The sequence below is a fragment of the Ahaetulla prasina genome, chromosome 3 (genome assembly GCF_028640845.1).
Source record: "Ahaetulla prasina isolate Xishuangbanna chromosome 3, ASM2864084v1, whole genome shotgun sequence".
NCBI lineage: Eukaryota > Metazoa > Chordata > Lepidosauria > Squamata > Colubridae > Ahaetulla > Ahaetulla prasina.
Genome location: NC_080541.1, coordinates 18111275 through 18126250, shown reverse-complemented (window position 1 = coordinate 18126250; position 14976 = coordinate 18111275). Strand labels below are relative to the sequence as shown.

Here is a 14976-nt window from a genome sequence, read left to right as displayed (position 1 = left end):
TTCTACCACCCTTGCAGGAATCCTATTCTTTTTTAAGTATTTACTTTTTATTTTCCCCTCTCTTCCTTCTCTTCTTTTAACCTTTGATTCAGCAATCCTTTTATTTGTCCTACCCTCCCTTTGAGCAAATACCTGCCTATATCTCTATGTATGCTAGAAAATCTATTCCAAATTACTTCATTCGCTGGCAGCCTTACATCACAGTAATAATCATAAACAACAGTAGTCGTAGTTGTCATTTAATGGGTTTTAATTTGTGGAGTTGCAAGAATAATACAGAAGCCACTGGCAGACACTACTGAGTTGTTGATTTGAACAATCGGTTATGCGGCCCAATAACTTTATTGCAGGAAGAAATGAAGAAACCAGTTAGGAATAAAATCTGCGGCCACACCTATGAGGAAGAAGCCATCTTGGAACACATCCGGCGCCGACAACAACAAAAGAAGAAAGTCAAGTAAGCAGTCCTGAGTGTTGATGGAAAGTGGAGGGTGGGGGGGAAAGAGAGAGAGGGAGAGAGAGGGAGGAGAGTGTGGAGGGAAAGAGAGAGAGAGAAATAGGCAAAGAGAGAGAGAGGAGAGAGAGAGAGAGAAACAGGCAGAGAGAGAAGAGAGAGAAAGAAAGAGGAGAGAGAGAGGAGGGGGAGGAAAGAGAGAGAAACAGGCAGAGAGAGAGGAGAGAAAGAGTGGAAGGAAAGAGAGAGAGAAACAGGCAGAGAAAGAGAGAGAAAGAGAGGAGGGGGGGAGGGAAAGAGAGAGAGAAACAGGCAGAGAGAGAGGGAGAGAGAGAGGGACAGCCTTATTCAACTTGCAGAAATAAAATGGAGATTGTGTGAGTTTACAAAATTCTGGCCTGGAAGCAAACCCAAGACCAGATGTGTATCTTACTATCTCATAAGAAGATATGGGTAGTTTTCACCGTTACATTTTCTCATCAAAAATATTGTGCAGAGTGACAATTGAAGGACGCAATTTGATAACCCATCCGTAACATGTAGGCTACTGTTACGGAAATTGGAGTACAGATAGTCCTCAACTTACAAAAGTTTGTTTAGTGATGGTCCAAAGTTACAACGGCTCTGAAAAAAGGGATGTATGACTGTTTTTCACATTTACGACCATTGTGAGCAAAGTCAGCCTGCAATACTGCATTCTAACCACTGCGCCACCACGGCTCTTAATTTTGGTCTCATTATGCTTGTAAGTCGAGGACTACCTATCGAGAGTTCCTGTGTCTCCTAGTTCTTTTAATAGGCCCTACTCCAGCCCTGTCAGATGTGTTGGATTGATAATAAGGTGCCATCACATTGCCTCCTAGCAACCACACAGATTAGACTTCTTCAGGGTAATCTGTCTCCATCTTAGCTTTCAAGTCTTCCAACGCTGTGCCCATCACTACTGTAATTGAATTCATCCTGCCTCCTGCTATTTTATAACAGATAACAGATTAACGAAGTTGGAAGGGACCTTGTAGGTCATCTAGTCCAACCCCCCTCCCAAGCAAGAGACCCTACACCATTTCTGACAGATGGCAGTCCACTCTCTTCTTGAAAGCTTCCAGTGATGAAGCTCCCAAAATTTCTGAAGGCAACTTCTGTTCTATTGGTTGATTGTTCTCACTGTCAGAAAATTTCTCCTTATTTCCAGGTTGAATCGCTCCTTGTTCAGTTTCCATCCATTATTTCTTGTCTGGCCCTTAGGTGCTTTGGAAAATAGCTTGACCCCTTCCTCTGTGTGGCAGCCCCTCAAATATTGGAACATGGCTATCATGTCTCCCCTGGTCCTTCTCTTCACTAGACTAGCCATGCCCAGTTTCTTTATCCGTTCACTGTATGCTTTAGCCTCCAGTCCCCTAATCATCTTGGTTGCTCTTCTCTGCACTCTTTCTAGAGCCTCCACATCTTTTTTATAGTGTGTCGTTTACAGTGTATAGATTTGTCCTCTTCTCTTTCTTCTTTTCCAGAAAGCTGTCTTAATATATCGTATCTAAATAGCCTAATTTGAGCTTGGCTGTTTGGGCCTTCAACGAGAACTCTGGATTGCGTCTTTTAATTATCCCCAGCTATCAGAGTTGCTAATAGGAACTGTTATCTGACACATCTAGAGGAACTAAAATGGGGAAAGCAGCTTTTTTTTCTGCGCTTACCAGTCCTGGATGTCTGATAACAGTAGTATAAATAATCAGATGCTAATTACTGTATGTCAGTTGAAGAAAGAAACAGCTCTTTGAAGTGTTAGTCCTGAGGATATAGCGTTAGCCATAAAACAAAGCAATTTGGTACAGGGAACAAGGGATTTAATACAGAAGCATGCCACCCTTTCCCCTAATTTTGCTCTCCATCCCAAAGTATGGCATGCTGTCATCTTAAACAGCAGCGAAGGCAAGTTGGCAACTTTATTTGGTACCTGGGAAGCTTCTGATTGTCACCATTCATTCATTCATGCCTTCACCCACCTGCCTGTCCGTGGCAGGTGCTGCAGCCTGTAATTTCTCTCTCAAGGTATAATTAACACCAAGTACAATATTAAGATGAGTCAAGCAAGGATCCAGATGAAATAGCTACACTGGAGACTTATAACAGGCTCTGTTCCGACTGGTTTGCTGGATTGCCTTTGGCAACTTAAGCGCATGAAAGGAACTCTCCGGGATCAAATCATGGGCCTGCCTTGTCCAGCTTTCTGATGTCAGCTTACAGGTTAACCAGAAGCTTCCGAGAAGATATGAAGTGAGACCCTTCCCCCCTTGTGGTTCCCCCAGCAATTGGTTTCTAAGCTACGCCGCCCCATGTTCCAAAAGTAGCAAACAGCCATCATTTTGATTGTCTATGAATTTGTATTGTCCCTTTTTTTTTTTACGTTATTTGAATTAATGGCCAGTCTAGTAAATGGCAATAAAAAGCTGAAATATCAGAAGGAACAGTTCTTGCTGTGCTGGCTTCTGCTTGTATCTAAATTTCGAGGAAGAAAAATACCATTTAACCATATCCAAGCTAAATATTTAGATCTGTGGGCAGCTGGAAAACTTATCATCTAAGCTCTGACCTTGTTTTTAATTTCTTCTCAACAGACTGCAGACTTTATCCCACACTGTACAGGAACATCCTTTATCTCCTTCCAATGATTCCTTTCTCAGTTCTTAATTTCAAAAGCATTTGAGCTCTTGTCTGAATTCTCAGATGACATTGTCTGGTTGCTTAAGTCCGTAGTCGGTTGGGTTCATACATTGCTTGGTGTCATAACCAGAGTCTACAAAATACACAGCAAGATTCACCTCAGATGATCAATCAAAGCTAGATGATGTTCTAATGCAGGGGTATGAAACTTACCTTATCACGGTGGTGTCACGTGACCTATCGGGGCTTTTCTCCGCCGCCCCCCCCCCTTTGCTAAACCAGGCATGGGCATGGCCGGCATGTGACACATCCGGCCCGCGGGCCAGGAGTTTGACAGCCCTGATCTAATGCAACATGTCATCTCAGCCAGTGGTGAAATGTAAAATTTGTTACTACTGGTTCTGTGGGCATGGCTTGGTGGTGGTGGGATGTAATGTGACTGGGCGGGCATGGCCAACTTTTTTTTTTTACTTTTAAAAGCATTTTTTCTACAACCTCTTTGGCTGAAGAGGTTGTAAAAAAATGCTTTTAAAAGGCTCTGACAATCCCAACTGAATTGCCTGATCATCAGAGGCTTTTCTTTTCTTTTAAAAGCATTTTTTTTGCCTTTAAAAGAAAAAAAAAGCCTCTTGACGATCAGGCAACTCAGCTGGGATCATCAGAGCATTTTTTACAACCTCTTTGGCCGAAGAGGTTGTAGAAAAAATGCTTTTAAAAGGCTCTGATGATCCCAGCTGAGCTGCGTGATCGTCAGAGCCTTTTTTTTTACTTTTAAAAGCATTTTTTCGGCCAAAGAAAAAATGCTTTTAAAAGTAAAAAAAAAAAAACCTCTGATGATCGCGTGGCTCAGCTGGGCATTGGGGGAGCAGGGATTTTGGCTACCGGTTCTCCGAACCACCCGCCGCCATCGCTACCAGATCAAGTGATCCGGTCCAAACCGGGAGCATTTCACCCCTGATCTTCGCCCAATCAAGAGTGGCCAGTACTTTTTAATATCTTGCAAATATATTGTATCATTTTGCTGTTTGAGATCTACTGGTGGTGTATCAGGAAGGAAATAGGTTTTTTTTTTCCAGATTTCCAGCAACATAGAAAATAATGTTTTAATGCAGGTGAATCCATGATTATGGATGTTCTGCTGCACCAGCCTTGGGCAACCTGCACGCTCTCAGTGTTTCTCAAACTTGGTAACTTTATGATGTGTGGATTTCAACTTGGATTGTGGATTTAGACTGGAATTAAAGTCTTAAAGCAGTGTCACCTCAACACTTGGCGCTATTCTGTGTTTGGGATAAACGGATTCCAGTTTTAGACAGCTCACTAAGCAGACTACACTCTGGAATGGAGAATCTTCCGAATTTCTTTCTTACCATAGACTTCTGAACCTTAAGAAGAGTGGACTTCAATTCCCAGAATTCCCCAGCCAGCCCTGCTGCCTGGAGAATTCTGGGAATTGAAGTCCACAGATCTTAAAAGTTGCCAAATTTGTGAAACACTGCTCGAGATAAAGAATCGGCCAAGCGTCCTTCAAACATTATGAAGCTGGTTTCCGAGGTAACTCTCAGCAAAGTTTAAACACATGCTCATGGACATATTCAGTATTAAATGTTGGCAGTAATACATTTTCTATGGTTAAATCCTTGTGTTTAAACCAGGGGTTCCTTTCAGATCCTCTTTCAGGTCCAAATTGTTGTCTGCTGCCCAGGCTCACTATGTGCATGATGGGTGCTATAAAAATGTGATAAATAAAATAAAAAAAATAAGACACCCCACCCACCTACCCGTTGCTGTTTCAGGAGCCGGGAATAATTGCTGAGCAGCAAAAGTACCAGCCTTGCCTGTGTCATACAGCTCCTTTTTGACTGGAGGCTTTCTAGGCAATTTAACAGAATTAATTAATCTGGGTAAAAACATGTGCCAGATAAATAATAATTATCTTCACCTCTTTGTAGATTGGGAGAAACAAACCCCAAACTGTGAGACTTTGTGGTTTGCCGAAGGCAAATGCACCACGCTGGAGACACAGCACCAGAGAACTGCCTTTGTCGGTCTGGGGCAAACGCCTTCCCAGACGGGATCTGGGGCTGCCTGCGGAGTGAAGGGCCTCGGAGTGGCTGCGGCGGAGTCCGTCTCTCCGCTCCTGGGCCCCTGTGCTGCAGAGGCTGCGAATCGGGGCCGGAGAACAGGTTTTATCAAAAGGCCTTGCGGTAGTCATATCTGCAGCGCAAGCAGTTTGAAAATGGGCCGGGAACATGTGGCAGAGAGCATTACTATCCACATTTTATGGGGAAGGCGAGGAAGAGCCTCAGCAATTGATTTAACAGAATAATGCGGTTGGAAGGGACCTTGGAGGTCTTCTAGTCCAACCCCCTGCTTAAGCGGGAAATGCTACACCGTTTCAGACAAATGGTTGTCCACTCCAGTCTCTTCTTAAAAAACCCCAGTGATAGAGCATACACAATTTCTGGTGGCAAGTCATTCTACTGGATTAATTGTTCTCACTGTTAAGAAGTTTCTCCGTAGTTCTAGGTTGGTTTTCTCCTTGGTTAGTTTCCATCCATTCTTTCTTGTCCTGCCTTCAGGTGCTTTGGAGATTAGGTTGACCCCCCTCTTCTTTGTGGCAGCCCCTCAAATATTGGAAGAATGCTATCACGTCACCTCTAGTCCTTCTTTTCATTAAACTAGACATACCCAGTTCCTGCAACCGTTCTTCATATGTTTTAGCCTCCAGTCCCCTAATCATCTTTGTTGCTCTTCCTTGCACTCTTTCTAGAGTCTTAATACCTTTTTTTTTAATATCGTGGCGATCAAAGCTGTATTCAGTATTCCAAGTGTGAGCTGCTTGAGCAGGCTATATACAAGTTTAATAAATCGTTATGATTGTCATCATCATTTCTTCCCCCTTCCCTTGGACATGTCCTTCCACCATTTCAAGACAGATCTTATTTGAAATGCAACTTCCAGCCCATCACTGTTCTGCCCCTTCGTTGAGAAATGGGGAGAAAGCAAAATACAGGTAATCCTTGAGTTACCACCACTTGTTCAGTAACCATTCAAATGGTACACAAAGTGGCAGCCATCGCAGCATCCTCCCAGTCATGTGATTGTGATCTAAGCACCCAGCTTGTGATTGCAGCAAGCTACAGTCATGTGATCGCCATTTGCAAGCTTCCATGCCAGCTTTTCACAAGCAGAGTCAATGGGGAAAGCTGGAAAGGAAATTCACACGTTGCTCTTGTAAGATACTCCTCTTGCTCTCCTTAGGAGCCCCACGGACTACCAGACCCCAGGGATTTTGTACTTCGTAGTACCTCTTCCACTTGCCTGTCTGCGCTCTAGTGCAGGGGTCTCCAACCTTGGCAACTTTTAAGACTTGTGGACTTCAACTCCCAGAGTTCCTCAGCCAGCTTTGCTTCAAAACTCTTGAAGTCTGGGGGTTGAAGTCCACAAGTCTTAAAGTTGTCAAGGTTGGAGACCCCTGCTCTAGTGTATGCCTGCTCACAGTACCCTTCTGCCCACCTGCTGTCTGCCCTCAGCTCTCTCACCTTACCTGGGACTCTTACCTTTTCCCATTTAACAGCCTGTGCAGTTCTGAAATCATGTTGGCAACCAAGATTGCCATTGGTAAGTGATGCAATCATGTGACATCATGCTCTGTGTCTGATCTATCTATCTATCTACGCATGCGCACTGGGGAACTGCTCTTCCAGTTTTCAGTGCTCCCCGCGTGTGTGCACGTGTTCACGTTTCAGCACTCAGTGCCGAAAAGGTTCCCCAACACTGATCTATAACATCTTCCTTCCTTTCTCCCTCCCTCCCTCCTTCTTTTTCTTTCTTTTTCTTTTTTCTCTCTTATCTATCTATCTATCTATCTATCTATCTATCTATCTATCTATCTATCTATCTATCTATCTATCTATCTATCTATCTATCATTTATCTGTCTATCTATCTGTCTCTGTCTATCTACCTACCTACCTACTTATAATCAATCTATCTATCTATCTATCTATCTATCTATCTATCTATCTATCTATCTATCTATCTATCTATCATTTATCTGTCTGTCTATCTATCTGTCTCTGTCTACCTACCTACCTACTTACCTACCTGTCATCCATCTATCTATCTATCTATCTATCTATCTATCTATCTATCTATCCATCCATCCATCCATCCATCCATCCATCTTCTACCTTCCTATCATCTATCTATCTATCTATCTATCTATCTATCTATCTATCTATCTATCTATCTATCTATCTCTGTCTATCTATCTTCTATCTATTCATCATCAATCTGTCTATCATCTATCTATCTATCTACCTATTTATTCATCATCTATCTATCTGTCAGTCTGTCATCTATCTATCCATCTATCATCTATTCATCATCAATCTATCATCTATCTATCTGTCTACCTATTTATTCATCATCTATCTATCTTTCAGTCTGTCCTCTATCTATCCATCTATCATCTATTCATCATCAATCTGTCTATCATCTATCTATCTATCTACCTATTTATTCATCATCTATCTATCTGTCAGTCTGTCATCTATCTATCCATCCATCCATCCATCATCTATCAATCTGTCAATCTATCATCTAGCTATGCAGCTTATGTGAGGAGGCAATGCAGTTGAAAGTTAAAAAGACGGGAGAGAGGCTTTCAAAGAGCTAACCAATCCCATGGCTGACTCTGTGCTCCTCCGTGGGCTCCAAGCCGGTCAGTGGAGCCAGCTCTTCAAGCATTTGGAAAAGGACAGAAGAGTGGAGGCCCACCTCAACCTCCGTAGGCAGAACGTTCCAAAGGGCGTCAGGGGAAGCTCCCTTCCTGGATCCCAACAGTTGAAATTCTTTATCTGACTTGGTCCCCAGCACACCCTCCAAGCCTGACAAGGTGGAATGTGCTCAGGTGATGTGGCAAAGACGTGCTGATGGTGTCACCTAGTCAGGATGAAATATCCACAAGAAAGTCTCTGGAGAATTCTCAATCATCCAGATCAGAGGTCCCAAACCTTTCGGACCTCAGGGACCACTAAATTCATAATTTTAAATCCCACGGACCACAAATACGATCTGCCTAATGACCAGCTGGGTGGGTGTGTCTAGGTGGCCATGTGACTGGGTGGCTGTGGCCAACTTACTCTCACTCACGTTGAGGGGTGCCTCTCCAGCCTCTACTCGCCCCTCCCCTCCCAGCAACTCCTTGCCTGCCCGCCTGGGCTCCTTAGAGCCCCAACAGGAAGTAGTTGATGGAGCTAAGCAGCCACCATGAGAAAGAGTTGGCAAAACAAATTGGATCTGACTGAGAAGGACGCTCAGTAGAAGCACCTCACTGAGGACTATGAGCATAGGCTTTCCAAGCAGAGGGAAGACCTGCGGGAGTGCAAGGCCAGATACTGGTGCCTGGAGGCCCAGCAGGCTGAGCTAGTCAGCCAGTTCCAGACTATGAGGCAGTCCCACTGGAATGAGGCTCTCTGGCTCATCGCCACCAGCAGCACTTCTCCCCAGCCTTTGCCCAAAGCCCTGCACCAGGTGGCTGAAGCAGACCCCAAGTCAGAATTTCTGCCACCCTCCGACCCGCACAAAAAGATCCTGAAGGGGGAGACTCTGAAGCAACACAAATGTTCATTGCACATATCCGGCAATATTAAAAATGCAAATAATTTTTCTGCGGACCACCAAAATTTTCTTGCGGACCACCAGTGGTCCACGGACCATCGGTTGGTGACCGCTCATCCAGATCATGGTTGTCCCAAAGATGCTTTTTCCAAAAGACAACTGGACTTTCTTAGGTTTTTTTGTCTTTGAAAACATTTTGCTTCTCAACACTGAAGTTCTTCAGTTCTTCAAAAACGAAGAAACTTCTTGCATGAGAAGCGAAACATTTTCAAAGAAAACAGCAAGAACATCTAGTTGCCTTTTGGAAAAAGCACCTTTGGGTCTTCAAGAAAGCAAACCAAGCTCAGAGAGTACCCAAAAACACCAAAGTTCTTTATAGCTGAAGCTTACATACGTGATATGGGAAGACAATTTGCTTCACTGGCGACAAGATAGAAGCCATCCATAGGTGGGCCTAAAAATACACAAGCTATGATTCCACGTTCTACAAGGAATGTTAAACCGAAAGGTTGCCTTGTCAGTGCACATGCAAAATGGCGGCCATTGTTTTGGGTGCCTACAAAACGGGTCAGCCAATCTTTGTTATGACGTGGCTGAAAAGAAGTCAGCATGCCAACTCAATAGCTTGCACATTGGAGTTGTTGTCTTTAAATCTAACCTCGGTGAATAATATGCATGCGTTGTACAGATACAGATTTTTATTTCCAGAATGAGGAAAAATGTGTGGAAAAAAATCAGTCTGGCCAAAACTAGGACTTCTTCCCTTCAGAGAGTCTACTGCATACATTGAGTTTCGAATGGAAGTCAGGAGGTTAAAAGCACCATGTTCCTCAGACTAGAAACAGCGTTTTTCAACCCTGGCAGCTCTAAGAGGTGTGGACGTCAAGTCCCAGAATTTCCCAGCCAGCCATATTTGACATCCACACACCTTAAAGTTGCCAAAGTTGAGAAACTTTGGCCTAGAGAGAAGTCTTCAAACTTGGCAGCTTTAAGACTTGTGGACTTCAACTCCCAGAATTGAAGTTCTGGCTGGAGAATTCTGGGAGTTGAAGTCCACAAGTCTTAAAGCTGCCAAGTTTTTAGGCCTCTGGCCTAGAGCATACAACTGCAATATACTGTGGTTATTTGGGTATATCTTTCAAACTTTTTAAAGGCAGGAGCAGGATAACGGAGGCTAAGAATCATGAAGCTGAGAGGTTTGGGAACATTTTAGGAATGAGAAGGAAGAGTCAGCCATGGCTATCGGAATCAAGCTAGGAAAACTTACCATAACACTCTTTTTGCTATCCCAGGTATTATCTTAAGAGCTGGAAGCATTACTTCATCTTTTAAAAACCAATTTAAGCTTTCCAATGCCACATGTTGCAATTTGTTGCATTATAGCAGACCAGAGATGGTTACAAAACTGGGGAGGAAATGGTTGTTTGGGCTTATCTGTATTCAGTGATCAGAGTGGGTATATTCTTTATTATTATTATTATTTATCTTTATTCATTAAACATGAAACTCAGTCACCTGAACATTCAAAAAGGCATCACAAATACCATTAACTGGTGCTGATGGTTGTTACGGGTTGCTGCCAGCGTCCTAGGTATCAACCAAGGACCTTCTTAAGATGTACGATGTTTTTTTTTTTGTTTGTTTTTGTTTACATTTATACCCCGCCCTTCTCCGAAGACTCAGGGCGGCTTACAATGTATAAGGCAATAGTCTCATTCTATTTGTACATTTTTTACAAAGTCAACTTATTGCCCCCCCAACAATCTGGGTCCTCATTTTACCTACCTTATAAAGGGTGGAAGGCTGAGTCAACCTTGGGCCGGGCTCGAACCTGCAGTAATTGCAGGCTCTGTGTTTTTAATAACAGGCTTCTCTATTGCCTGAGCTATCCCGGCCCCTGTTCCAAGTAGCGCAGTTTTTTGCAGTTCTGCTGGTGTTATTGCAGGAAGCTGCAATTTGTTGACGTATCTTATAAAATTCTTGGACATGGTACCAAGTGCTGCCATTATTATTATTATTATTATTATTATTATTATTATTATTATTATTATTATTATTATTATTATTATTATTATTATTATTTTGGAGGAAGCAACCCTCTATTTTTTATGTATCTGGAGATTCCCAGTCATCCAGGTCATGGCAACTAGACTTTGTTTTTCTATGAAATCATGTACCTTCTCATCCAAAAAGCTTCTTCGGTTCTGACTGAATGGTGGAGGATGGAAAGATTTATATTCCTTGCAGTCATCTGGTCATTGGGGCCCCTTGGAGGTTTATCTGTGCCGTCAGTGTCACCTGAATAATGCAAATCGGCGTGGAACCTTCTTCTATTTTTCATGCTATTTGGTCTTCTGTAGTGTTTCCGTGTCAGCCAAGGAAGCTGTCTTCTCCCCTGTCTCTTCAAACCTCTCGGAGTATCCTCTGAGAATCTAGAAGTTCTCATCCGCACAGTTCTTTGAAGGTATCAAACGATATGCAGACTCTACAGTCTCTAATGCTATTACTCATTATTACTACCACCACAGGCAAATTGTGTCTCGCTTCAGATTGATCTACAAGGAGCAATGTTCTTAAATCTCACCAACTCATTCCTCCCAAGGCTATCCATTCTCACCTGTTTATATAATTACCTTCTGCAGTCTATCTCCCCTAACAAAGCTGATCTACCTAGCAAAAGGAAAGTTAGCATTAAATCTCAGAAAATCTCTCCAAAATCCAACATATGGCCTGTTATTTTCTTTGCATTTATTCATTGTTCCTGGCTTTTTTTTTAAATGCCTCTTCAAACTGAACTACATTTGGATAAAATAGGGAAGGATGTCAGCCGACAAATAATCTTAATTTGTGTGGGTTTGTTGTATATAACAAACAGGAAGCAGCAGGTGAAGCTAAGCAAGATCACATCAAATATCTGTACAATTAGCACAGGGCCCCCCCAAGGCTGTGTGCTCTCCCCACTTCTCTTCTCTCTGTATACCAATGACTGCATCTCCAATGATCCATCTGTTAAGCTACTGAAGTTCGCAGATGACACAACAGTGATTGGTCTCATTCGAGACAATGACGAATCCGCATATAGACGAGAGGTCGAACGATTAGCCTTGTGGTGCAACCAAAACAATCTGGAACTGAACACACTCAAAACCGTAGAAATGGTGGTAGACTTTAGGAAAAACCCTTCCATACTTCCACCTCTCACAATACTTGACAACACAGTATCAACAGTAGAAACCTTCAAATTTCTGGGTTCTATCATATCGCAAGATCTCAAATGGACAGCTAACATCACAAACATCATTAAAACAGGACAACAAAGAATGTTCTTTCTGCGCCAACTCAGTAAGCTCAAACTGCCCAAGGAGCTGCTGATCCAATTCTACAGAGGAATTATTGAGTCTGTCATTTGCACCTCTATAACTGTCTGGTTCGGTTCTGCAACCCAACAAGAAAAACACAGACTTCAGAGGATAATTAGAACTGCAGAAAAAATAATTGCTACCAACTTGCCTTCCATTGAGGACCTGTATACTGCACGAATCAAGAAGAGGGCCGTGAAAATATTTGCAGATCCCTCGCATCCTGGACATAAACTGTTTCAACTCCTACCCTCAAAACGACGCTATAGAGCACTGCACACCAGAACAACTAGACACAAGAACAGTTTTTTCCCGAAGGCCATCACTCTGCTAAACAAATAATTCCCTCAACACTGTCAGACTATTTTTTTTTTTATTCAAAAAGTTTTACAAAATTTTTTTTCCCCTTTCCCCCCTCCTCTCCCCTCCCTTCACAACCCCCCTCCCCCCCCGACTTCCCGGAACGGGCACAAGGTATAGTTAAAAATAAAACAAACATATGCTAAAAAATTTTCATCCCAACCTAATTATACCCCTACAATCATCAATTCCTAACTTCCCCCAAAAACAATCAAGAATAATACATCATAATCATTCAAAAACAGTCTGATAACTCTTAGTCTGATATCTACGTTGAATATAGTCAATCCATTTTTTCCATTCCTTTAAGTATCTTTCTTGCGTATTGTCTTTCAAAAAGGCTGATATCTTCGCCATCTCAGCCAAATTGGCAACCTTCAATATCCATTCTTCTATTGTAGGTACTTCTTTTTTCTTCCAGTATTGTCCTATTAGTAATCTTGCTGCTGTTATTAGGTTTAAAATCAATTTAGTCTCAATTACTGTACAATCCATAATAATTCCCAACAAAAAAAATTGCGGCAGGAACTTTATCTTCTTTTTCAAAACATTTTGTAAAATCCACCAAATTTTTATCCAAAAGGCCTTTATGTCCTTACAAGTCCACCAAATGTGAAAATATGTAGCGTCATCACAATTACATCTCCAACATTTTGCTTGCATATCTGGATACATACACGATAATTTTTTAGGATCTAAATGCCATCTATAAAACATTTTATAAAAATTTTCCCTCAAATTCTGTGCCTGCATAAATTTAACATTTCTAACCCAATTTTTTCCCCAAGTTTCCAATAATATTGGCTCCTGAAACTTTTGTGCCCACTTTATCATACAGTCCTTTACCAAGTCCCTTTCAGAATCTATTTCAAGTATGCTCCTGAGACTGATTTCTAATTTGCTTTACCAAATTTCCCTCGTTCGGCTCTAAACCAATTTTCAGATCTTCCTTCCATCTAGCACGTAGTTGCTCATATTGAAACCAAGTATAATTTTTCCTTCCTCTTTAATACGTGCAGAGATTTTAATTGCAAATTACCTCTTTCAGTATACAAAAGATCTTTATATGTAATCATTTCCTGATTCTGTTCTATATTTATATTCTCTATTGTATGTCTAGGACTTGCCCATATAGGAACCTTATAATTTAGTTTATAAGAGTATTTTTTCCAAACACGCAGAAGAGCAGTTCTTAGCACATGATTTTTAAAGGCCTTATCCACTTTTTTGTCATAAATTAGATATGCATGCCATCCATATAACAAATCATAACCTTCTATATTCAAAATTCTTTCCTCTGTTAAATTAAACCAATCACTTATTGCAGAGAGAGCAGCTGCTTCATAGTATAATTTAAAATTGGGCATTTTTAAACCTCCCCTTTCCCAAGAATCTTGAATTATTTTCATTTTAACCCTAGCTTTTTTACCTTCCCATATAAATTTATTAATTCCCTTCTGCCATTCCTCAAGATTCTTATCTTTCTTAATTATTGGTATCATTTGAAAGAGGAATAAAAATCTAGGTAAAACATTCATTTTAATAGCAGCAATTCTCCCCAGCAACACTGTCAGACTATTTACTGAATCTGCACTACTATTAATCGTTTCATAGTTCCCATCACCCATCTCTTTCCACTTATGACTGTATGACTATAACTTGTTGCTGGCAATCCTTATGATTTACATTGATATATTGATCATCAATTGTGTTGTAAATGTTGTACCTTGATGAAGGTATCTTTTCTTTTATGTACACTGAGAGCATATGCACCAAGACAAATTCCTTGTGTGTCCAATCACACTTGGCCAATAAAAAAAATTCTATATATAATATGTGCCCAAAGAATGCACCAATTCTGAGCACAGATCTCAAATCATAACCTGCAGGCAGATTCAGTTTTGCCTTCTAGAACTCTTGAATTTTACAAAATTCAGATTATTCTCACTGTAATTTCAAAGCACTATGACCAATGTGCATTCTGCTGCAGACTGGATGATTCATTACCTAGTTGCCTATATTTATAAACTACTTTTACAAACGTAACTTTCCTGAAAATAGGATACCAAGCAACAGTATACAAATAGAGGCACTCCGATTCTAGGCTAGGGGAATTGGTTTATATATGTTTTTATTAGTTTATAATGTAGCATACAAAGAAAATACAAAAGTAAATAATAGGAGAGGGACTTGGTGGCTCAGTGGCTAAGACGCTGAGCTTGCCGATCGAAAGGTTAGCAGTTCAGCGGTTCGAATCCCTAGTGCCGTGTAACAGGATGAGCTCCTGTTACTTGTCCCAGCTCCTGCCAGCCTAGCAGTTCGAAAGCACGTAAAAAATGCAAGTAGAAAAATAGGGAACACCTTTGGTGGGAAGATAACAGTGTTCCATGTGCCTTTGGCATTTAGTCATGCCAGCCACATGCCCACGGAGACATCTTCTGACAGCTCTGGCTCTTCGGCTTTGAAACGGAGATGAGCACCCTATGTGCGAGGGGAACTTTTACTAAATAATAGGAAA

At 41.6% G+C, this 14976-nt stretch overlaps 1 protein-coding gene across 1 annotated transcript in view; it reads left to right on the top strand.

The window, feature by feature from the left end:
* The window catches only part of NSMCE2 (NSE2 (MMS21) homolog, SMC5-SMC6 complex SUMO ligase), a 294893-nt gene that overhangs the window by 277639 nt on the left and 2278 nt on the right, over window positions 1-14976 (top strand). The window contains exon 6 of the mRNA XM_058179139.1: window positions 351-457. Coding sequence (XP_058035122.1) covers window positions 351-457 — 107 coding nt within the window. The remainder of the gene's footprint in view (window positions 1-350; window positions 458-14976) is intronic.